We start from the raw sequence: 25,556 nt of genomic DNA, 5'->3' as shown, positions 1-25,556 counted from the left end.
TATGGACTGATGCAAAGTGAACGGAGAACATTGTATACAGTAATAGCGATATTTTAAGAATTATTAACTGATGTAGCCATTCTGATCATAATTATCTAAGAGAATTTTAAAGGACTCCTGATGAAAAATTCTATTCACCTATTTTATTCAATTCCAGAGAAAGAACTCTGATTACAGATAAAGGATATTTCTTTGTTTTTCTTAGTTTTTTGTGGTATGTTTTCTTTTGGAATATGGTTAATGTGGTATGTGGAATATGTTTTGCATGACTTCACATGTAACTTCACATGTATAACTGATATATTGTTTGTTTTCTCAAAGAGTGGGAGAAAGGGACAAAATTTGGCGCTTAATTTTTTTAGATGAATGTTTAAAATTGTTAAATATGTAACTGGTAAATGTTATATATATGTATTTGGAAATTTAAAATTAACTGATTCAAAGAACAAATTACAGGAACAATCAAAAATTTAATCAAAGGAAATGACAATAACGAGACAACAAATAACATTTATATGATATAGCTAAAATACTTCAGATGGGGAAATTTATACCTTTAAATGTTTTCATCAACAAAATGAAAAAATAAATTAATAAATTAGATTGCAATTTAAAAAAAAAAAAGCTTAAAAATAATCATTCACAAGTCCCCAACTAAATAACAAAGTACAAATTAGGAAAATTCAGAAAAGACTAATAAAGTTGAAAACAATCTACTGAACAGATAAGCTGATTTTAAAAAACTGATAAATGATGTAAGCTCATTGACTTGATTTTTTAAAAAGAGAGGAAAACCAAATTATTCATACCAAAATTGAAAAAAAGGAGAACTTACAATAATGGAAGAGGAAATAAAGGAAATTATCAGAAACTACTTTGCCCATTCATATGCTATCAAAATTGATAACTTGGTTGGAGAAAATAGTAGAATATTTACAAACAACATAAAATACTCAGATTAATAAAAACATCAATGGGTTGCTTATAAATCGCCTCAACTTAGAAAAAAGAAGTTGGACAAGTAGGAAATTAATTTCTAAAGAAAAATTTCCCCAGGCAATCTGGAATTATGCCCAAAAAGTTATCAAACTGTGCATATCCTTTGATCCAACAGTGTTTCTACTGGGCTTATATACCCCCCAAGAGATACTAAAGAAGGGAAAGGGACCAGTATGTGCCAAAATGTTTGTGGCAGCCCTGTTTGTAGTGGCTAGAAACTGGAAAATGAATGGATGTTCATCAATTGGAGAATGGTTGAGTAAATTGTGGTATATGAATGTTATGGAATATTATTGTTCTGTAAGAAACGACCAACAGGATGAATACAGAGAGGCTTGGAGAGACTTATATGAACTGATGCTGAGTGAAATGAGCAGAACCAAGAGATCATTATATACCTCAACAATGATACTGTATGAAGATGTATTCTGATGGAAGTGGATTTCTTTGACAGAGACCTAATTCAATTGATCAATGATGAACAGAAGCAGCTATACCCAAATTAAAAACACTGGGAAATGAATGTAAACTGTTTGCATTTTTGTTTTTCTTCCCGGGTTATTTTTACCTTCTGAATCCAATTCTCCCTGTGCAAAAAAAAAAAAAAAATAATAATAATAAAAAAAAAAATTCCCCAGGACCAGAAGGGATTTACAAGTGAATTTTACCACATGCTGAAAAGGTTAATTCCAATACTACATAAACCATTTACAATAACAAGTTCCCTTCCAATCAGATTATATGATAGTATACTTAAGAAAACTCTCAAGAGTCAAATTAAAATTAAAAAAAAAAAAACTAATTGAAATAATGAATACCTTCTGCAAAGTTGCAGGATACAAGATAAATCCGCATAAATCATCAGCATTCTTATTATATGACAAACAAAACTCAGGAGGAGGAAGTACAAAGGGAATTTCCATTGAAAATAAGTACAAGAGGCCATAAAACATTTGGGACTGTATCTACTGAGATCCACTAAGGAGTTCTATGACTCTGACTAGATAGCTATTAGAATAGATAAATAAAAATATAAAATTAAAGCACCTACTATGTGCCCAAGGCGCTATGCTCAACACTGCGGATATAAAGAAGGAAAAGAAACTCTGGAAAATGGAGAGTGGAGCTGAAAAGTTCTGAGCCCTTCACCAGGGAAGGTTTGGGAGTTTATTGCGACACCATTCAACGTGCCCAGTAGTGGGGTGAGCCTACTAAGGGACGTCAAAGTAGATCTCCGGGCTGATCACATTTGCAGGGATGCGTTATTCCCGGAGGAGGCACAACAAGTTTCTGGGAAGAGCAGCTCATGGAAAAGGGGGAGAAGCTCCATTTAAAAAAGAGCCCTTGTGGGGAGCGGAGTGACTAGGAAGGAGCTATCAGGTCTATTAGGTTAAGCTGTGGCAGCGACGTAGACCAGAAACACGGTTTTTAAGGATGGAGATTGCTCGTGGCCAGGGCGGGCTAACACGGCCGAGGTGACCGCACTGGATTCGGCCCCGCGCCAGGCTCCTAAAAGACTGTTTGGGAGGCTCAGAAAACAAAAGTAACAGTAACAACAGAGCGAAAACAACCAAGAGGAAGCGCACGGGGAGTCTCCCCGGAGGCCACCTGGGAATTCCCGCCAAAAAGACATCACGGGCCGAGCCCCTCCCTCCCATCAGTTTCGCGCAGGTGACGGCGACTCCCGCTGCTTCCGGGGCCGGGATCACTTCCCGCTCCTTCTTCGCCTCACAGAGTCCCAGGCCGCGCCTCGCTTTCCGCGCGCCGACCCGGGACGCGCAAGGCAGGAGTTCACCCGGGCAATCCCGCCGTGGGTGGGAGGAGTGCGGAGCAGCCTGCCCGAGGACCGCCGCGACGGTAGGGAGCGCTGCGCCGCTAGCGCGAGCGCGACCCTTCTCGGACACCGTCGTGACCGGCGCAGGCGCAGGCGCAGGCGCGTTCCCATGCCCGGGCCAGGAGCTGGGAAGGCGGAAGCTGTGGCGGTGGCCGGAGGGCCCTCGCCCGCTCCCTGGCCGCGCTCTCCGCCCTCCTTCTTTGCGGGGCGCCGGAGCGACTGAGCGACGGAAGAGCCAGGCAGTGCGGGTGAGTGTCTCGGGCCCGGCGGGCTGCGGCGCAGGGGGAGAACGGCTCCCGCCCGCTCCGTGCCTCAGTTTCCTCCCCTGGGGCGCCACCCCCGGAGGAAGAGACCTTCCACGTCCGGGGGGACCAACCGGAAGGGTCACCCGCGCGCATTAGGCACCTGCTGTGTGCCGGGCGCTCAACGCCTCGGAGAGAGCCCGGGAGCACCTCCGGGAGCCCCTTCAGGGAGCCCCAGACAGGGCGCCGGAGACGGAGGGAGGGGTCCCCGCTAGCATTTGTAGGGCCGGGACTGAAAGGCCAGCCTCGGGAGCCCCTTTCCGGATGGGGAAACTGAGGCCAGCGCGGGCGAGGTTCGGGCTCGGGTCTCCTTAGATCCCCCTCTCCCTCCGTGGGGGCTGATTCTCTCATGTGTCGCGGACATTGGCGCGTCTGCCGGCTGCTGTGAGCCCGGGGGAAGGCGCGGATCCTGCGTGCCTCGGTTTCCCCGACGGGGATGCGGCCCTTCCGGGGCGGGGTGAGGTTCAGAGTGAGGGCCGAGGGCCTGGCGGGGTGATGGGGGTGAGGGCATCGCGGCCCCCTTGGGAGGCGAGCCCCTGAACTTGGGCAGCGAGGTTGGGGGGGGGTTTAGTTCTCTTTAACGCCTTGCGATCCCGTTAGCCGTTTTAGCCTTTCACCCCGGGCAGGACGCGGAGTAGATGCGCAGTGTTTGTTGCCCGATCCCTTCCCGTCTTGTACGATCCTCGGCTCCGTTTTCCCGATGAGGAAATCGGGCCGGGGCCGCAGGGGCGGAGCGCCCGAAGCGGCCCGGCCCCCCCCCGCACGCGGCCCCCTCGGATTGACTCCTCGGGCAGGATGGCTTCCGCTGGCTAGGAAGAGTCAGGCACTTGTCAGGTTCTGGGGATGGGCCTGCGTCCGGAAAAGGGAAACGGGAGGCGGCGGGGAGGGAGCCCGCGGACCGGCCTCAGAGGGAAGTGCCCGGCCCGGAGAGGAGGAGGAGGACTGAGCCCGGGAAGCGGCCGCCCGGGCTCCAGAAGGGTTCCTGCAGGCTTCCGAGGCGCAGGTGGCCGGGCCGGGGCCGTGCTCACTTGTGCTTGGGCGGGTTCTGGGTCCGACTGTGGTTAACCCCGGAGGGGACTGGAGGGAGCCTCCCCCGGAGGGGACTGGAGGGAGCCTCCCCCGGGGTTCGGAGGCAGTTTCCCCGCTGGCCTCAGGCAGGCACGGGTTTCGGCCTCACAGCCCCAGACCTTGGGTCTGTGTTACTGTTCCTGGTATTTGGGGAGGGGAAGTCCGCCGGGCATTCGGGAGCGACTGAACAGAAAGCACCTAAAGCGCTCCCTCTGAACTCCCCGAGGTTTCGCGTATGCTTTTGATTTAGGCAAAGGCAGTTACCAAATATGTCCAGGGGAAGTGTGAAAGAAAAAAATCACAACTGCTGTTACTTCCAGCTTCTTTGCGAACTGGACGACTTTCATTAGGGTAGTGAAGGGAGCCTGGCCTCGGAGAAAGAACATGGGCTGGAGGCAGGAGCCTTGCGGTAGGGCCCTACTCTTGATGTGTGTGTGTGTGTACAGGTATACACGCATATACCTATACACACACATGTACATATACATATTTACACATGTTATGGGCCAGAACTCTGAATTTGAAACAAGGAGCTAAGAGTGGAATTGATAGAGACAATAGTGATCTAATTTAGCCTGGTTCAGTATGATTGATCTAATCCTACAAGATGTTATGGGCCAGAAGGTGAAACAAGGTACTGAGTGGAATTGAGGAGACGGTGGTTAAATCTAGTTTAGCATTGACTTAATCCTACAACAAATAATTGTTTCCTAGTGATCAATGATTGGTGTATACTCAATGTGGGGCATATAAGCAAGAAGCTCTCGGGGCTAGAAAGACAAATGCACTAGAAACTCTCAGAGGCTGAGACAGATTCATTCCATCTTCCACCTTTGTTGTGGCTGGAGGCTCAAGCACAAACCCTTGGAAGGCGAGGAGATTCAGAAGCCTGAGAAGGCAGGTGGGAGCTCAAGCTCTCAGAACCAGAGAGAGAGAAAGACTTCCAGAAAACTAGCCGAGCCCCAAGTGAAGGAGACAATAAAGGATTTGGACCTTAAATCCTGGCTGCACTTGTGGTGATTACTGAACTGAACCGAAGGCTGCTCCCACAGACCCCAAGAAAACCTCAACAGAGAACATTACATTTTAAAGAGAATGTTACACACATGTATGTATACACATATATACATACATATATGTATATGTGTGTGTTAACTTATTTCTATTTATAGAGCCTTGGCCATTTATACTAGATACAACATTAAGACCTTAAACTTCAACTCTCTCATAGCTCAGTTCACTCTTGGGACTTTTTAGATGGTCTCTGATTCCTTATAGATCTGACAGATTATGAAGCTCTATTTTGTTGATTATTGGAGAGAGGTTGGCACTTTGACAAAGTGAGAAGACTCTTAGTCTTAGCCTGAACATCTGATTTCAGATGAATACTCTGACACTTAGGATTGTAACTGGCAGGTCATTTAGTTTTTCCAAAACTTGGTTTCCCCACCTGTAAAAAAAGATAATAAATCTACTACTTATAGTGATTGTTGAAGTTGTTGGAAGGAAAGCACTTTGTAAGGTTCTTTGTGTCTGCCATATAAATGTACAGGAATAATAATCTGGAATAATTTAATGTGTCCTTGGTCTCCCATATACTTTATTTGATTAACGTTTCCATAATTATGCTCCTTTCATAAGATGTCAGCAACAAGTTACATAAATGGTAAACTATTAACAACAGAAGGGACTTTTAGGAGTGTCCAGAGAGTCCAAGTCCAGTCTTTTTATTTTACAAATGAGCAAATCGACTCCCCCGGGGATCAGATTAATTGTTCACGTGTTGGAACCAAAACTCAAAACAACTCCTTCCACTTCACCATGTTACAGAATGTTAGAATTGCAACTTTAATTTTGGCACAGTTGGCCTTACATTTAATTTTTTAAGAAAACTTTATTCCCCAAAACTGACTGTGAGAACCATTTGTGATTCTTCCTTCTCTCTTGTTTCCCGTATTTTAATTCCTATGTATAGAGCCTATATACAGTCTTTTGAATTTTAATTTCCTACCTTTAATGCTTTAAAAATGCACATATTTATGAACTCTTCTTGTCCTTGCGTCATAGAATAATCTCTGTGAAAACATATAGTTTCTCTAAGTCTTAATACATAAAGAATTAATGGTCATTTGACAATGCATTTTTTACACTTTTGTTTCCTACAGTCCCTTGCTTCTTTGTGTGTGTGTGTGTGTGTGTGTTTGTGTGTGTGTTTAACATCCTGTGAAAACTTTGATTTGACTTAAAAATCACATTTGAAAGTCTTATTTGAAGCTTTCTTGATCTTTGCTTGTCGGTCTCCCCACTTGTGGCTCTAGAAGTAATGAATCAGGCCTTGTGTCCTTTCTTTATTCTTTCTTCCTCTTCCCTTTCCACAATGGGAAACTTGATGTGTATTATTAGATACTTAAATATTTAGTGATTAATGGGAACCTCTGTTGTATGAACATTTTGTTGAAGGTGTTTCTACACGTTGTAGAACCAAAAGTAACATCTGTTGGTTGCCTCCAGACTTTCTAATCAATTAAAGAAGTCTTTCTTATGCACAGAATTCAAAGCTGCAAACCCAGAGTCCCAACCGGAAAGAAAACTCCCACTAGTCCCTGGTTCCATCATATTAGTGAAAGGAGAGCTGTTATCTCCCTTCACCATTTGTGAGCCATTCAGGGCAGAGAAGGAAACAACAACTACTCCAGTTTCTTTGCCAAGAAAACTCCATTGGGGTAAACTAGTAGGACAAGACTGAGATAACTAAACAGCAACAATGGGATCAGGACTTTACTTATGATAATAGCTCTCATTTATATGGAACCACACGCGTTTCAAAGTATTATACACATTTTATTTCACTTTTGAAGTACTCCTGTGAGGATGATGCTAGGATATGATTGTTCTTCTTTTATAGTTGAGGAAATGAGCTGCTAGGAATTCGGTAATTGTTACAAGGCTGTAAATAAATATGTGTCTGAGATTGGGCCCAGAGTCAGAAGAACTGAATTCATATATGGTCATGGCACTTGGAGGGCAAGTGACTTCTTCACCTTTGTCTGTCTCAGTTTCCTCACCTCAGCCTTTTGTGGAAATTGCATTCTGTTGACAGAGGTGATGTCTTTAAAGAGGTAACTAGGAGACAGAGAGACTACTTGGAAAGGAACCATTTGCTGCTTTCTGCCTTGGTTTCCTCCATTGTAAAATGGGGATAATTAACAATAGCACCTTCCTCCTAGGGTAACTGTGAAAATAGAGGTAATTTTTATAAAGTACTAACCTAAAGTGCCTGGCACATAGTTCATGTTTAACAAATGCTTGTTTCCTGCCTTCTTGGTGGCATATGCTTCCATGATTTCATCACTGTGTTCACCTAGAAAATCAAACATATGGGGAAAATAGGTGCTTGTGTTGGACTTTGTTTCCTTTTCCAATGTTCCCTTTGAAGTTAGAGCAAATGCCCTTTTGACATTATCCATGAAGAGAGTTGGTGTTCAGTAAGGAGACAGTGACAGAAGGAGTCCATGGTTTTGATTCCTAAAGCTAGGAATATTTATCAATATAATTTTCGGGTCACTAGAGTATTTTCTTTTAACATGTGATTGATGTCTTTAAGCTGTAAACTAACTGTGAATTCCCCCATTCCCCCCTCACCAAATTGTGACTGATTGTTGAACACATTTTCTTAGAAATCCATTTGCTCCTTCCTCACCCCCCCAAAAAAAAAAAAAAAAAAAAAAAGATGTGTTTAAATTGTGGGAAAAGTCTTTGAGGTTTTTTTTTTTTTTTTTTTTTTTTCAAGACTGCCAACAAAATGAATTGTTTGGTGAATGCATTGAATATGTATATTTGGAGGAGGAAAGAATGGACTTAAATGAATAGGCAGCAGGCCTTTGGTTAGCTCTTGCTACGCATCAGCCACCATGGAAAGCACTGAGTCTACAAAAAAAGGACAAAACACAATCTCTGAAGTCTAGGGAGTTTTTTTGGAGAGGATGGCAGCACCCTTATTGCTAGAACTCCAAGGAAATTTGAGAAATATCTCTGTCTTCAAAAGCACTTTAAAATATTCACTTGGCAGCTTTTGTCTGCTCTGTGATTTATTGCTGCTTGTCTTCTCATTTTATATTAAATGAATTCCAAGTTTCTCCCACTCGATCTTTGGAGGTCTCATGGCATAGAGATGATGCTGGGCTCTCAAAGACAGGATCAGAGAATAAGCTCTGGCAGTGCCTGCTGAACTGGAAAAGCTGGTCTGGGCCCAGTGACAAAGTATATGCTGTCTGAGGGCGAGCACAGTTCCATCCAGGAGTGTTATCAGGAATAATGGAGGCTCATCAATCTTGCAAACAGAGCAGCCCTCAGGTCAGTTTTGCAGCCTTATCCTGTGCACAAGTTGGAGTCTGTGCCAGTGGAGGAAAGAATGAATACAATGAAAACAACCGTTAGTTTTTGCAGAATGAATTATTAAATGGGGACATTACCCTCTGGGAAATTTGTATGAAATATTAAAATGCACTCATTTTCAAGTATTTATTCAAAATTAGGATTTTATCAGCAACACTACCTCAAAGTTACATTTCAAGAAAATGAGTGCTATCCTTGTAAATAAAATGCTGGCTGCATATTCAGGAAGAAATGGACTCAGATTCTACCTCTAGTATTTACCAGCTGGGTCATCTCCCTGAGCCTCAGTTTTCTGATACATAAAATACAGCTATTACCTAATGCAGTGGTTCTCAAACTTTTGTTTTCAGTATCTTTATCTTCTTAAAAATTATTGAGGATCTCTCCAAAGCATTTTTGTTTATCTGGATTATATTTATCGACATTTACCATATTGGAAATAAAAACTATTTTTGAATTTGTAGACCTTCTAAAAAGGTTTCAGAGATCCCCAGTATTCTCTAGACCTAATGTTTCTGAGAACCACTGACCTAATGTTTCTGACAGACTTGGTTATTGTGATGGTCCGTGTAGTACCTAAGTGTTTTGCAAACTTTAAGGTACTCTAAACCATCCCTTTGGAGAGGTGAGAGGCCTACTAGTGATTTCAGACTTTTTTTAATGGATTGCTTAGTTGTGCTTATTCTTTCCTCCTTCCTTTTCTTTAAAAAAAATCTAATGAGGTCTATATATAAGGTACTTTGTAAATTATAAAGTGCTATCTTAATCATGTTAAAACATATTTATATTTTTCTCCAAAGGCTAGAAAAGGCCACATATGTCTTTCTGGTTAAAAAATATTTTGCCCTTTAATGTTAGAAATACATTCAAGGGGAGAGACGACCATTCTCACTTTAAGAAATAGCAGGATTTCTTCACGAAGAGTAGCACAAGTCATATATAGCAGTAACCTACAATGTTTCTAACAAGAATACTAAAAGCAGTTGCTTTTTAGCAGCGTGTCATTGTGAATTTATTTTGCCTATTAATTGTGCTTTATTTACTCATTAAAAAACCATTTAAAGCAAATCACATTTTTGCTTGAATTTTTGAAATACTGATTTCAGTAACAGAAAAGAGATGACACAAAATTCGAGCAGGGTGTTGTAGAAAGGCAGGTATATACATAAAAGAGAAACCTTAGTTTTTGGGTTGTTTTTTTGTTTTTTTGTTTTTTTTCTAAAAAAAACTTTGACTCTGAAACTAAAACCATTGAAGCCAAAGATCTATTGTGCAGAAATTTAAGAAGTAGTAACTACTCTTCTCTTCACCCAACAGGACTCAGGATGACTTGGGTCCAAACCCTGTCTCAGACCCTTAATGACAATGTGGCCCTGGGCCCATTGGGCCCATTTATCTCAGAGTCTCAGTTTCTTCAGCTGTAGAACAGGGTTGGAGTCAGTGGTCAGTGGATTTTAGTATTCATTTGCTTAAATTTTGATTGTCAAAGCTGTTTGGGTTAATTTGAACTATGATTCTGGATGGCTTGATTCCTAGGAAATATTATCAAGCTTGTTTTAAAAATCATTCCAGTTCCTAAGCATCTGCTCAGCAACAAATAAACTGCTTACAAAGGGAAATTGTATAACATCATGTAAACAAAGAAAAAAAGTCACAAAAAAATCAAAGAAAGATACACTATTTAGACCCATTCTCATTTTTAACAAGATACAATTGTAACTTCCAGATTTCTAACACCAGACAGAAAGACTGACGGAGCAAGAGAGCATTTTTTAATATTAACTACAAAGATTGTTCCAAGAGCTTTGCTAAGTCCTAGGAATACCAATACTAGCCAAAAGATATCCCTGACTTCAAGGAGGTTACAATTTAATGGGACAAAATAAAAGCTGGAAGAAGGAGAAACCTGGGCAGAGCCAGGTTTGAAGAGGGTATGGCTTGGATAGATATTTCTTTAAATGGAGGTTTTTTGGGAGGAACTCTTCTAGTAGAAGAGGAAGAGGCAGGAGTGAAGGCTTTGCCAGCTTGAGAAGCTTCTTTGGCTGAGGTAAAGGGACCTGTTTTTGTTGTTCGTAAAGTCACATATCCTCACCTTAGCTACGAAGTCTTTCTGTAAAATATTTTTAATAAGGTGAAAGTGACTTATAATTTTACTACTGAGCTTAAAGGCTCTTAGAACTACAGATGATCATTTTCTTAACTCAGAACACTGGAGAGAGGTGAGAAGAGTGAAAAGTCATAACATCTTAAGTTTTTAGATGAGCTATGGCTTAATTTAAAATATATGGCTTCAAAAAGAATCTTGGTCTCATATTTCCTAGGTTTCAGTTAATTGAAAGACATTTTGAAAAAGGATCATGAGTTATTCATCGCAGTTGATGTAGGACACCAGAGACTCACCTGTATTTCAAGTTTCTCTTCAGAGATCAGCGGATCAGAGATTGACCCTTAACATTTTTACAGACATAGACACCGTATAAGTCTATAATCGCTCATCTCCATTCTCCTGCTCTGTATCTGGCCACAAATTGACAACTCTGGAGAGAAAAGTGAGGCAGGTGACCATGCCCGGCGCTTCTGCTAAATCCAGATCACTTGCATGTCATGGCGTCACTTTCCTGAGGTCAGGGTCCTCTTTGAGAACATATTCCAGCTACACCAGCCCTGACTGTCGCCTTGACCCAGCCTGCCGTTCCCCTACCCTTGGGATGCCGCCTCCCCCTCTCTGTCCCTGGGGCCTCCATGCTCCTTTCAGAGGTGTCACCTTCTACTAGAGGCCTTGCCCGATTCCCCACCCCACACTCTCCCCATCCCTCTGTGTTTTATGGATGCTGGATCTAGCTTATTTATCATTGTTGTGTTTTCTCCTCGTTCTCCTGTTGACTTCTTATCCCCAGGGTTGGGACGAAGTCGACTTTGAGAAAAAGCTTTAATAAGCACTGCGTGGGCCCTGTAGCAGTGCCTCCTGTAACCCTAGCTGCAGAGGCTGCCCAGGTTAGAGGTCCTGAGCTGGGGGGCAGTGCTGATTGGACACACACACTCCCATGTTTGGCATTGGGCGCCTGCCTGAGAAGGAAAGAGCCAGTCTAGGCCCAAAATGAAGAGAGCAGATAAAGGCCCTCAGGGATGGGGATGGGCCCGGGAGTATTCCCCACACTTCTCTCCCGACTAAGATGGGGAGACCGGGTCTTGATGTTAAAAATACAACCATGCGCTCCTGCCTGCATGTGTAAAGCTCTGGCACACGCACACACATGAGCAGGGCAGGGGGCTGAGAGTCCCGGGGCAACCAGCAGTCTTTGCCCTGCAGGACGAGGGCCATGTGGGAAGGGGCTGGGACAGCAGAGGGCCAGCCTCGGAGGCAGGAGGCCATTGCAGACACGTGACCAGGTGACTAGGGGCCAGTTACTTAATTCTCTGATCCTGAGGGAGTTTTGCCCTCAGAATGAGGATGAAAATAGCAGCCCCACTCAGGGCTCTTGTGAGATGTTTGGGTTTGGGTTTAAGTGTAGATCACAGAGCATCATGGAGTTAGAGCCAGCAGGACCTCTGGTCTTCTCAGATGATTCTCCTCAGCTGTGGCCTTGAGAGTGTGAGTGAGGGGCCCAGGATCGCCTGGCTCTCAGTAAAAGTCAGAGCAGGGCTGCCAAGGGAGGTCTGCCCCCTTCAAACATAGCCCACTCTCTACCGCGCCTTATTACCATTCATTTGGTATTCATGAAGTACCTTGGGTGTTTGAGGTATTGGGAATCCAGAGATGCAAAGTCTTATTCTCAAGGAGCTTGAAACTTAGCAGAAAAAAAAAAAAGCATATCTAAAAACGAGCCTCCAAGGGAAGTTGGGGGATCCTGGGGATGTTTGAAGAGGGAGAAGGGTTGGGGGGGGAGGGTGACATCTGAGCCGAGGTTTGAAGAGATGAATTCTTTGCTTAAAGGCAACAAATGCTAAGTAAATTAGGTTTTAAGCATTTTTTTCTTGATATTTCTGCAGAGAAGTTGTGTGGCCATTTAGCAAGTATGAGTCTGCTAAACTGTGAAGACAGCTGCGGTGGCAACCAGCCGGAAAGTGACTGTTGCCCCGCCATGGCCAGTGCCTGCAGCACCGGTGCCAAGGAGGACAGCATAAACGGGAGCCCCGTTCCTGGGAACCTTTCCAGCTCCCTGATGGAAGAGATTCAAGGCTATGATGTGGAGTTTGATCCACCCCTTGAAAGCAAATACGAGTGTCCCATCTGTCTGATGGCGTTACGGGAAGCTGTGCAAACCCCATGTGGCCATCGCTTCTGCAAGGCCTGTATTGTCAAGTCAATAAGGTAACAAAACATGGGAAAGAGCTTGAGTTTCTCAAGAGCTAGTTTTACTGGGTAAGACGTTGCATGGGTAATGTAGGACATGGAACAGTAAACTGAGAAAGCTGGATTCTGTTTCCAGCAACAGTTGTTAAGATAATTGCCATATTCCCCAGCTTATAAAACCATTTCTTCCATATCTTCTTGTGAAGAAAGAGAAAAATCATCATTTTCAGAGAAAGAACATAGAAGCTTTACTTTTTTTTTTTTTTTTTTTTTCCTCTGAGGCAATTGGGGTAAAGTGACTTGCCCAGGGTCACACAGCTAGAAGGTGTTAAATGTCTGAGGTCACATTTGAACTCAGGTCCTCCTGACTTCAAGGCTGGTGCTCTATCCACTGCGCCAACAAGCTGCCCAAAGCTTTACTTTCTTCTAAGATGGCAAGACTGGAACACAAAATAATAGCCATAAGCTTAGAGCACTAGTGAAAAATCAAACTTAACGAGCTTTCTTTTTAAATGAGCTGTAAGTATAATTTTAATATCTGAGTCAGCTTGACCATATTAATAATGCACAGTAGTAAGAATAATTTACCCATATACCCTTTCATTAGCAATTGATAGTCCAGCTATAAATAGAATTTCTATGAATTCATTAAAGGTCCCCTTCCAAGAAAACTTTAATTTCTACTGCATCTCTATATACTAAAAGCATCTCTAACTATTTTAGCAAGTTTCTTTTATAAAAAATATAAAGTAGTAGAAACTCGGCTATAGATGAATGTCACCATGGTTTGCTACAAATTACAAGGGATAATCTTACCACTTGTACACACAAAAAATGGATGGCTTCATTCCAATGACATTTACTACTACTGCCCCTTCTTCCTCTTCCTTCTCCTATTAAAAATTCTTTTAAGATCCATGTGAAGTAGTTGAGTAATGGGTATCTTTATTTACAAGTAAAGTACAAATTAATGCTGTACCTTCAGGGTGAATTGAGATGCTCTGTTAGGATATTACTTTAAAAAAGCTCCCAGGAAACCAAGCTTGTTGGCTTAGCTTTTGCCTTTATTGTTTCCCCTGATGCTCCATCATGCAATGTGTGTAGTAAATAGGAGTAGGGTGTGGATATCGAGTTTCCTCTTATTAATAAGCTAGAAATGTATGATGTTTCACCAGGTATCATCCAGGCTTAGAAAGCAAGGCAAGCTGAAGCTTTTTAAAAAAAAAAAAAAAAAAATTAATAAGTAGGGAGGTTTTCCTACACATGATGGGACCAGGAAAAGAAGCAAAACCCACAAAAGGAAATTTGAGGGTTTTCTTTTTCTATGTTTCTTTCTAAAACTTCAGCTATCTGCTTGTACTCACATTGATGCTCATAGAAATAATGTCATCTTGTACCATCACCAGCTACTGTTTAGCATTAGAAGACCTGAGTTCAAATTCCAGTTCTGCCATTTCATTCTCATGTGACTTCTAGGAAATCACTTTGTCTCACTGTGCTTCTGCTTCCTCATCTGTAGAATGAGAGGGGGTACAGTGTAATCTTTAAGGTCCCTTGTAACCCTATGTAACCAACAGAGTGCATCCACTCATCTGAATCTAATTCTGTTTCTTTCAAAAGGAATTGTGGTACCAAGTAACGGTTTGATATTTTGTATAGATACCCTGTATGTTTTGTATGTGATTTCCTAGATTTAGATTGCTTAATTTTTTTAATTATACCATATTTAAGCATTTCATGCTTCAAGCACCACCTTATTCACTATGAAGAAATCTCAATGCTGCCTAGATAAGGGATCCTAGAACATGCATCAAGATCTACTGTCTGCTTAAAGCTAATGATAGAAGTGATAGTCAGTGGCTGGGAAAGAATGATAAGGAGCTTAGGCCAGAAATGGTAAGTGCCTTCACAAGAAACGAGAAAGTCCTAAAATATTAGGGCTGAGGATGAGTTGAGATCCGGCACCAGGGTGCACACCCTAATCATAATGGCTCTGCTCATCCTGTATTTTCTTCACAATAATCCTGTGAGGTCTGACAAGCTGAAAGGAGTCCTGCTTTACTCCTCCACCTTGCAGATGAGGAAACTCAATCTGGAAAACGTAAATGACTTGTTCACATTTATGTGAAATTGAGCACTTGCAGAACTTACCCGTCCCCTGCTGGCTTCAAATCCATTCCCCTTCCTGTCGTTTTCTTGAAATCATTCCCATTGCCTGTGCCAAAGCTTGGATCGTCTTTAAGGCATGGCCCATCACCAGAATGCCCCCAAACAACTCACTAGTTTGATTAGACAAGCCTTACGTGGGACTCTTGGAAATGCCCTGATCATATTTAGTTGAATCAGGGATCTTAGCATATCCTTTAGTTACTAGGCTTGTTGTGACTCAATAACAAGGCTGCCAACACTGTCCAGATTCTGTCTGCCAGTGAATTTATTCATGTAAAGGGTCCACATCTCTTACGGTATCAAATAGCCCCATGATTTTAAAAATCCCTTATTGCTTTACACCATGAAGATGGCATATGATTGCTCCGTTTCCACTGGTTATCATAGTTGTTTTTGTTTGTTTGTTTATTTTGGTAATATAGTCGGTTATTCAATACGATGTTGTATAATAGATACTAAATGGAGAGTATATGTATTTGTTGAATGATAGTTAAGTTTGAATAGCCCTCTGATAATTTGACACATTTTTTTCATCTATTTATTGTAGAGACGCGGGTCACAAATGCCCTGTAGATAATGAAATACTGCTGGAAAATCAACTATTTCCTGACAATTTTGCTAAACGGGAAATCCTCTCACTTACAGTGAAATGTCCAAATGAAGGTTGTCTGCTGAAAATGGAACTGAGGCATCTAGAGGTGGACTGTAAATCTCTTTGCTATTCTGTCATGCTTCCAAAACAATTTACTTTTGGCAATCCTTCAGTTGTTGGTGGGCTACCACATACACCTGGAAAGAATCTGACCTAGGATTCCTAGGGAAAGAGAAGCCAGGGTTCTTCCTCTTCCCTCCCCAGATGTTCTTGTCCGATCTGCAGCCAAGCTGGCCTGGGCCCTGCAGGTGCTACCCTTGACTCTCAGACCCCCATATTGGCCACTTTCCTAAATTGTGCACTTTGTTAATGAGGTGGGATACCCCTATGGCTTGTGAGTTAAAACAAGTCATGAAAGTACCGGTGAGCAAAACCACTCGGGCCAATCAATGGCTTAACTACACAGCTTATATTGCACTTAAAGTTTAATGACTTGCAGTCAATTTTCCACTGCTCCTTAGAGCAGCTCCTCCTTTAGGTCATTCACTATGAACATTGCGGGTGTTTTTGTTCTGGGACTCTGAATAATAGCGTCAGAGCCTGGTCCTGTTGTGTTTCAGTGTGAGGAGTTCCTGACCCAGGAACTCTCCTTCCAGCTCTTCAGGTCTCTATAAAGTCTTGGAGAGTGGCCCACAGCCCGGGGCCATGCAGCCCTGTGTATGGCAGAGCCCAGGTGGGAACACAGCTTCTTCTGACCTGGAGACTAGCTCTTTTATCTCTGCATAAATGCACCTAGTCAATCTGCATTTGCTATTTGAAAGTACTTAGTAAAGCAGCCATATTGCATATGGTCTTCTCTGGGTTACACAATACTCATGTTCTCTCATATCTGAATAATAGGTAAATCAGCTTGCTAAGGGCAAGTGGAACTCTTGATTGACAGAGAGTCATCAGTTTTCCTTTTGCTTTTTTTATAGGATCACCAGACACATTGTGAGTTTGCACTTGTGGAATGCTCACAGTGCCACCTTTCCTTTCGGAAATATCTCCTTCACAATCATATGCTCACGGAGTGTCCAAGGCGGCAAGTGTCATGTGTGAATTGTGCTGCCCCAATGCCATTTGAAGAGAAAGAGGCACGTATTAACCCAGGGTCTACCACAGAATGAAGGCACCGAGAGGCTGCTGTCATTGATAAAATTAGAGCTAAAACTCTGGGCCTTCTGACCCACCCCATGACAAGACTAACTTTCATGGCATTTGCATTATCTGGTGATGTTAACTCTTGATAGTTACATAGTTCCTTAGAGGGTGCTACTCTCTAAAATGGCTTGGACAGTCATTGATGCAGTGGAGAAAGGATGGGGCTTGGAGCCAAGAAAATCTGAGTTCAAATGTGACCTCGGTTACTCAAATGTCACCCTCGCCATGTCACGTAACCTCTCTTTGCCTGAGTTTCTTCACCTGTAAAATAGGGATTATAATAGTACCTGCCTTTCAGAGTTGTTGTGAGAATCAAATAAGATAATAATTGTAAGGCTCTTTAACACAGTGCCTGGTGAAGAATAAACAGTATGTAAATATTAACTATAATTTTTCTTTTTCTACATTCCCTCTGTTTCATAACAATGAGACAAATGAAATTTGCTGGCTTACTGAAGATGTTAAGAGTCACTCTTGCGTCATAATTAGAGCAAAATCACATCAACTTCCTCGTCCCCATATCAGTATATGTAGAATCAACATGGAATGCTGATTTAAATCGTTTGATTTGAGGCATGGAATTTGATTTTCCAAACTTGAAGATTCTTTCTGGTGATGAGGGGATTTAATAATGGGATTTGACTTGCAACAGTGGAGACAAAACGTAGCAAAACTCATACTAGGAATGATTCCTTCCATTTAATAAAACAAGGTTTCATTAGGAGGCTTCATGCTGAAGATGGAAATTTGGGGGACAGATTGTGGGGAATTGGAAGTAGTGCTTAGCCTAAATCCCACCAACCTCAGTTGTGTCTCGTTAGCTAGTAATTAAGGAAAAGCTGAAGAGCTACTGCATTTTGGTCAGTATTCTGTTCAGAGAACTAGAATGCTCAATTAGTCTTATGAATATCCTGGGGAAATGGAAAAGTAAGTTCTTTGAAACCATTAAAGTAGTTTGTGCCACATAAATCTTACTGTTCCTGAGTAATTTGGGCTAGGTGAAAAATCAGCTGTGGACTTGCTTAGTTGGATTAAGATATAAGAGAACTTATGGGTTTTTTTTTTTTTTCTTTTTTCTCCAAAATGTAGTTCCATGACCAGAACTGTCCACTGGCAACAGTCTTCTGTAAATACTGCAACACCATGCTCATCCGCGAACAGGTAGAATGACTCTTTCTCACAAATAGACACATTCCCTGAAAGCTCCCAGGAATGTGGTCTGGGTCATGAAATTGGAAATGAGAGATCCACAAAGTAGAGGGGCTCCATAGCACAGCAGGGGGTAGTGGAGGAGGCCAGCCATGTCAGTCATTTTCTGTGGATTGCTCAGAACTTTAGAGGCACAAGCCCAAAGAAGGCTAAAGTTGCAAGGCCGTGCCTTGGGCAAGCTGGCCTCAGTGTTTCCATCTGTAAAATGAGAGGGTTGGGCTGATATTAACATTGAACATTCTCATCTTCAAATTAATAAACTCAGAATTTTGTTTTAGATAAGCCTCTGCTCTGCTAAGTATCCCTGAGATAGAATCCATCTGAGAAGAGGAAAGTGTAAGATAAGAGCAAGTGTAACAAGTTCTGTAGTTTCCTGTCTTTCTTTTCCTTTCTTTTATCAGTTGATTGTAGGCCCTGAAGCCTAAAGAGAAGTTGGTATTTATAGTCCATCATAAGCATGCCTTAGGTATCACGCTAGCCGTCCCAGGACAATTTAGCATGAAAAATAAGAATTACCGGTAGGAATTTTAATATAACCATGAAATCTGCCCATGTAGAGATCATCATCTAATAATTTGCTCAGCAAGTACTAGGAAAACTCTCAACTTTTCCATTGATTGATTGTGTTGCTGAAATGACCAGTTGAGTTTATTTCTAAAAGACAAAAGTGTCCATTTTTAATACACTACATTTTTTCCCGTTTCTTATGTCACAGCTCCCAATTCTCTTCTCAGAATTTTTTCTTTCTTTAAAGAAAAAAGTCTCACTTTTGAGATCTCACAAAATAACTGCTCACACTAACCTCATCCTATAAGTGGAGTGTCAGGTCTTATTGTGCCATTAGAGCAGAAGCAATAGCCGTTCAGGGACTATTTGGAGAAATCTGCTCTGTGAAGCTTCCTACTGCATCAAGATGGGACATCGGGAACGAGAATCAGGATTGTGTTGTTAGAATTTGTCACAGCACTGGGAACTTTGTCTGCAGTTAGCCAGTGGAGCTGAAAGGGCCATGCCACTCATGGCAGGCCTGGGGACAGTGGACAGAAGGGACGGAGAAGCTGCAGAGCGGGGTAGGGGGTTGGCAGTGTCCCCAGCTCTGGACCCCAGCAGTCCTGCTTTAGGTGGCCCTGAACCCTGTTACCACTGGAGCTGTGGATTCTTCTGTTACCTTTACAGCCCCTTCAGACACGGCTCTTCCCTCTGAAAACCACTAGAGGGCAGTCTGTATCAACAGTGGGACTGATTTTCTTGTCTTCTCAAAAATCTCATTTGTTGGAATACTATGGGATTTAATACTATTTAACCTGCAGTGTGTGACTTTGACATTGGTTTACTAATGGTTTACTGGAGATTGAAATAGTCAACTTAAATGTGATCTTAACTGTCTGGAGAAAATTATTTCTTGCAGGAAAATTGTTTTGTTTTGTTTCTTTCCAGATGCCTAATCACTATGATATAGATTGCCCAACAGCTCCAATTCCATGTACATTCAGTACATTTGGGTGTGATAAGAAGGTGAGTTTTGTTTTAAACATCAAGAAAAACTCTTCTCATTGCACATGTTTAACCTCTATCAGATTGCTTGCTGTGTAGGGGAGGAAGGAAGGGAGAAAAAGTTTTTCAAAGCTGAATGTTGAAAACTTACCTTTGCATATATTTGGAAAAATAAAAAGCTATTATAAAAAAAAAAAAAAACTTTTCTGATAAATTGTGGCATTTATGTTACTCAGCAAGATGCGTCAAAGAATCTAGTCTTCCGTCATTGGAAGTTCTAAGTAAACCATAATTATCAGCTTTCAGGAGACAACAGGATATTGTCGAATTCAGAAATACCTTTGAGGTTTGAGGCTCAGTTTGCTGCTCTCTAAAATAAGAGTTCATAATAACCAAACTACCCGCCTCACAAAGTTGTTGTAAGAGTTAAATGAAATAATGTACATAAAATGCATTGCAAACTTTAGAGTGATAGATGTGTTCATTATTTTCATTTTTCTGACCTTTCCTCATTCTTTTCTTGGTTTGACTGTTCCAGTCTCTGACTATGATCAGTTTTTGTTCTAGATGCAGAGGAATCATTTGGCACGCCACCTGCAAGAGGATACTCTGGCCCACATGCGCATGATGGCACAGGCCATCCAGAACATCAGCATTGCAGCTTTTGATCCGGGGGTGCCCCGGATCCCCTCAGGATGCCACCAGGAGGTTCAGAACTTCCAAGAAACCATCCAGCAGTTGGAGAGTCGCCTTGTGATGCAAGACCATCAAATCCGAGAGCTGACGGCCAAGATGGAAACGCAGAGTGCTTGCGTAGGGGACCTCAAACGGACCATTCGAACCCTCGAGGACAAGATCACCGAGATGGAGGCGCAGCAGTGCAATGGCATTTACATCTGGAAAATCAACAACTTTGGGATGCATTTGAAATCCCAAGAAGAGGAGAAACCCGTAGTCATCCACAGCCCTGGATTCTACACTGGGAAACCCGGCTATAAGCTCTGCATGCGCCTTCACCTGCAGCTGCCCAGTGCTCAGCGCTGCGCTAACTACATTTCCCTTTTTGTCCACACGATGCAAGGTGAGTATGACAGCCATCTTCCCTGGCCCTTCCAGGGCACGATACGCCTTACTATTCTTGATCAGTCTGAAGCCCCGGTGAGGCAGAATCATGAAGAGGTAATGGACGCCAAGCCAGATCTGCTGGCCTTCCAGAGACCCACCATCCCCCGGAACCCCAAAGGTTTTGGCTACGTAACTTTCATGCATTTACAAGCCCTTAGACAAAGAACCTTCATTAAAGATGATACTTTACTTGTGCGTTGTGAGGTTTTGACACGCCTGGACATGAATAGCTTACGGAGGGAGGGATTTCAGCCACGCAGTACTGACGCAGGGGTGTAGAGCATGGCCCCTGGCTTGTGAAAACGGACGCCGTCTGGAGTCTACGGTCGCTTTACCTGGCTTATGTCACAACTGTATCTTCCAGGCTTTATTTCTGGTTGCCTGTGAAGTCGATTCAAGAGCCTCAGCTCTCTAAAAACCTCTAACTAATGAAACACAAACCAAAACAATGGTTTAAAGAAAGAGTATTTCATTATTCAGTCATAAAGTCTGTACCATTGCCTAAAAATCATTCATCAAAAATCTGAATCCATATTATCCCGAGTCCTCACTCTTTCTGAGACAATCTAAATTGAAACAGTTTTCCCTTAGATATGAACACTTTGTCTACTTCTGCAAAAGAATGGAATCCGAGATGCCTTTAATGTATTTTAGCTGTTTTGTTAGTCTAAGGATGTCTCTTCTTGTTTCTCAGATCAAGTCAGAAGAGCAGCGCCAAAGGATTTTCCTATGAACTTTACCCAAAGAATGTTATGTTATTTATTATCCAAAAGCCATGATGAAGCAATTGAAAGCCTTTTCTTCTCTGGATAATCATAAATTTCCTTCTAACTATGTTATTTTGATGATATTAGACTTAAGTATATTGATAATCACTACTGCCTTACCTACCCAGAAAGAACAGATAGTTAGAAATTTGAGTTCTCAAAATTTTGACCTCCTTTTTTAGCTCTTGAGATCTGGGGTAAAGTTCCCATTTGCTGCTCTTTTTCTCCCAGGGAATTTCTGGCTGCAAGCACAGTCATTTATAGCAGTTTTAAACCAAGATGATAAGTATTTTTATAAAGAACTTTGAACTTTGCAAAAGGCTTTTCACACTGTACATGTGAATGTTAGAGACTTTGAATACTCATTATTGAATATTCTTGCATCTTAATTCAGTGCACTTTTCTTTGAAGACACATAAGAGCATTTTTACTTTCTATCTTCTCTGTACTGGTTTTCTTATGAACCTTATGAGTAATGTGCCCCGTGCATAACACTCATTGCCCCTATGCTTACAGCCTTCTACAGTATACGAGTAATTCACTTTGCTCTCCTAAATGAACCATGATTCCTACCCCTTTCTCCAATAGCCGTAAACAATCCAAATATAACTAACCCTATTATACGACTAGCTCTAGGTAGTATCTTCAAAGGCTTCCTCCTCACAACGAACATCCCTCCCCACCATAATTCCTATACCAGCCCTATCAAAAATATCAGCCCTAATAGTAACTGTTGCAGGCATCCTAATTTCAATTGAGCTAAATATGTTAACTAACAAAATGCCAATCACACCTCTAATCCACACATGTAACTTCTCAAACATACTAGGTTATTTCACACACATTTTCCACCGACTAAACCCTCTGACAAGTCTACAAATAGGTCAACACATCGCTACCATACTAATTGATTTAGGGTGATATGAAAAAACCGGACCAAAAGGTCAAGCTAACTTACACAGTTCCATATCTTCCACTATTACTTCTATTCAAAAAGGACTTATTAAATATTACTTCCTTTCCTTCATAATCTCTACAACATTAATTCTTCTAATCCTATAACTAAAGACCACGAATAACTTCCAAAACTACTAAAATAGTAATAAATAAAATCCAACCTAATAACACCATAGCCCAACCCCCACAACCGTACAACAAAGACACCCCGTTCCAATCCTGACCTACACAGTAATTACCCAACGAATCAAACAATTCAACAGCTGTAACCACCTCAACCTCCCCCGATACAATAAATCAAACCATCTCTATTAACAAGCTGAGTAACAGCATACTAAAAGCCACTATATTACCTACTCAGCTTTCAGGATACTCCTCCTTAGCCATAGCAGCAGTATAACCAAACACCACCAACATTCCTCCTAAATAAATCAAAAATACAATTAACCCCAAAAACGTACTATTTAAACTGACAACAATAGCACAGCCTAAGCCCCCACTAACCACAAGACTTAAACCCCCGTATACAGAGGAGGGCTTAGAAGCAAATGCCACAAACCCAAAAATTAATAACAAAGACAATACAAAAATAAGCATCATTTCCATATTAGTTTTAGTATGGACTTAAACCATAACCTATGACCTGAAAAACCATTGTTGTAATTCAACTACAAAAACTAATGACCAATCTACGAAAGACACACCTCCTTTTAAAAATTATCAACCACTCTTTTATTGACCTGCCCACTCCATCTAATATCTCTGCCTGATGGAACTTTGGATCTCTATTAGGAGTATGCCTAATTATTCAAATCCTCACAGGCCTCTTCCTAGCAATACACTGTACTTCAGATACACTTACCACTTTCTCCTCTGTAGCTCATATTTGCCGTGATGTTAACCACGGCTGACTACTTTGTAACCTGCACGCTAATGGGGCTTCTATATTCTTTATATGCCTGTTTCTACATGTGGGTCGAGCAATCTACTACGGATCTTACCTCTACAAAGAAACATGAAACATTGGCGTCATTCTTCTACTTACTGTGATAGCAACAGCATTTGTTGGGTATGTTCTTCCTTGGGGTCAGATGAATGACATCTGACATTACTCATAAGGAGTATTAGTTCTGGCATCTTTTTGAGTTCTGTTGATAAGATGTCTGCATACTCATCAGTCATCACCTGTTGAACTAAAGTTTGAGACTAAAAGAGATGTGTGCATAAATATATTTGCTGTACGTGGTGTCTCACAAGTATTTGTGTATATGTACACACAATCACAAATTTAATAACGGTCCCAAATTTCATTACAAGTATACAGCCCCTGTGGTTGCACCTGTGATCAGGATGCACACCCACTGCCCAGTTGTGTAAACCAGTGATTCAAAGCTATTTGGGGATATTTTATGACTAGATTTTTTTTGAATCCCTGTCACATACCTATGATGCTGTTATTTTATTTTTTTTATAAGTAAGGGAGGTTAAAATTAGTTTTGATAATTTTTTCATTTATCCCCCTAAAAGAAAGCCTAGAAATCATTAAATGTAGGAATTTCTGAGTGGAGACAGTTCTATAGTCCATTATTTGGAATGATTGCCTCACCTCTTCAGAACCATAGGATCTGAATGAAAAAGCTTAAAAAGGTAACACTGAATTCACTCAGTATTTCTTTACATCTCCTCCTAGAACAATAATGATGGGCATAAGAAATGGGCCCGTGGAGGCCCATATAGATTATTTGTTTGAATTTGTTCAGTAGTGTATTAGAAGCCTTGGATTTTGACTGTTGGAGCAAAATCTAGTTCTGAACATTAGTTGTTACCATATGAGTTTTATTATAAACTAGTGACTCTCAGGAAGAGCTGAATAGAGAGAGTGACTTGCTGATCAGAAAAGAATAGTACAATGGAGTAATAAATGTTGATCAGCTGGGGCTAATTAATTTTTATATTAAGTTTTCTACCAATCACTTATTTTACTAATGCCCACCCCAAAGCAAGGATACTTATCATTACAAAAGGAGGACGGGAAACAAAGCTAAAGAGAGAGCCCCCTTCCCTGTTGTACCAATAGCAAAACAAAAGGCTAGATTTCCCTTTTTGACTCTGACATAATCCATGGCTCCCACGGCCTACTCCCCCACTGTTTTGTTATCTGCTCTTTAACCAGACCACTCTGTGATCCCCTGGCTCAGGAACACCCGCGACCCTCTTCCTGTCCCCAGGAGACGCCAAGCAAGTGCTGCTTGATTGCCACAACCACTTTGGCTTTGGGTTTCCTCCTCTCTAAAATGAGGAGGTTCCAGTATATCAGACCTTTCTGTGAGTGGCAGGGAGCCCTGTGGCAAGAAACCAATTATCCTGAAATACAGGTATCAAAATATTTTATTAAAAAACCAAATGTATGCACTCCAGGTTAAGAATCCCTGCATTAGATCATTTCTAAGGCCCCTTACATCTCAAAGTAAGGGATTTCAGAAATTAAGTTGTCATGTCTCTGACAGTTCTCATGAAGCACGTGACAGCGCTGAAGGAGGAGGCTTAAACTGGGCAGTTAAGTCTGGAGACAGTTCTCTCTGCTCTCTGTCAGTGTATGACGTGCCTGTCAACTGGGCTGCTGCTTCTCTAAGGGTTGCTCTTTCCTCTCTCATTAGCTTTTCCTAAATGTATCCAAAGATCATTACAGAGACTGATGATAGAGTTATCATCCAAGACGGAGAGATGTTTTTGGTCAGGTCTTCAGACTGACCTTGATTCGGAACCTGATAAGTAACAAGCCGATTTCCTCTTTTAGTCCTACTGTGCCAAAAAAGAAAAAGTGGAAGCTTACTAGTTTGACAAGTTGGCAGGTGAAGAGACAGGCTGTATTTGTGTTTTATTAACTGACAGACTGGTTTCTGCTCTCCAGTTTATGCTTCTGCATCATCTGGGGTCAGCTAAAATAAGCTCCTTTTGCCACTTCCTCTTTGGATTGTCCAAGATGGTGTTTATCCTCCGCTTGCTCTAAGTCACACATTGGGCTGTTGGCTGAGAGAGTAGGGAGGTAATTACATGTCAGTAATTACTTCTGCCCTTAAGCAACCCTTTTTTTGGTGACATAACCAAAATTATCTTTTTCTTGGGGAATAGGGAAGATAATGTCAGG

The 25,556-nt window shown here is 41.8% G+C and overlaps 1 protein-coding gene across 1 annotated transcript; it reads left to right on the top strand.

The window, feature by feature from the left end:
- The first annotated feature begins 2,995 nt into the window (after nt 1-2,995).
- TRAF6 (TNF receptor associated factor 6) lies at nt 2,996-23,089 on the top strand. Its single transcript, XM_012552577.3, has 7 exons — nt 2,996-3,081; nt 12,589-12,910; nt 15,609-15,759; nt 16,631-16,789; nt 17,946-18,017; nt 19,503-19,580; nt 20,127-23,089. Exons 2-7 carry the CDS (start codon nt 12,615-12,617, stop codon nt 20,961-20,963), a joined length of 1,593 nt encoding a protein of 530 aa, XP_012408031.1. The 5' UTR covers nt 2,996-3,081; nt 12,589-12,614; the 3' UTR covers nt 20,964-23,089.
- The last annotated feature ends 2,467 nt before the right edge of the window (nt 23,090-25,556 follow it).

This window comes from Sarcophilus harrisii, chromosome 6, assembly GCF_902635505.1.
Source record: "Sarcophilus harrisii chromosome 6, mSarHar1.11, whole genome shotgun sequence".
Taxonomy (NCBI): domain Eukaryota; kingdom Metazoa; phylum Chordata; class Mammalia; order Dasyuromorphia; family Dasyuridae; genus Sarcophilus; species Sarcophilus harrisii.
This window is presented reverse-complemented; position numbering and strand designations above follow the sequence as displayed.

Bases quoted from the DNA above. Each gene is read 5' to 3' on its own strand.
- TRAF6 (XM_012552577.3), top strand. From the start codon at position 12,615: ATGAGTCTGCTAAACTGTGAAGACAGCTGCGGTGGCAACCAGCCGGAA. The intron at 12,911-15,608 runs GTAACAAAACAT...TATTTATTGTAG, and splicing joins TGTATTGTCAAGTCAATAAG to AGACGCGGGTCACAAATGCC. The intron at 18,018-19,502 runs GTAGAATGACTC...GTTTCTTTCCAG, and splicing joins CCATGCTCATCCGCGAACAG to ATGCCTAATCACTATGATAT.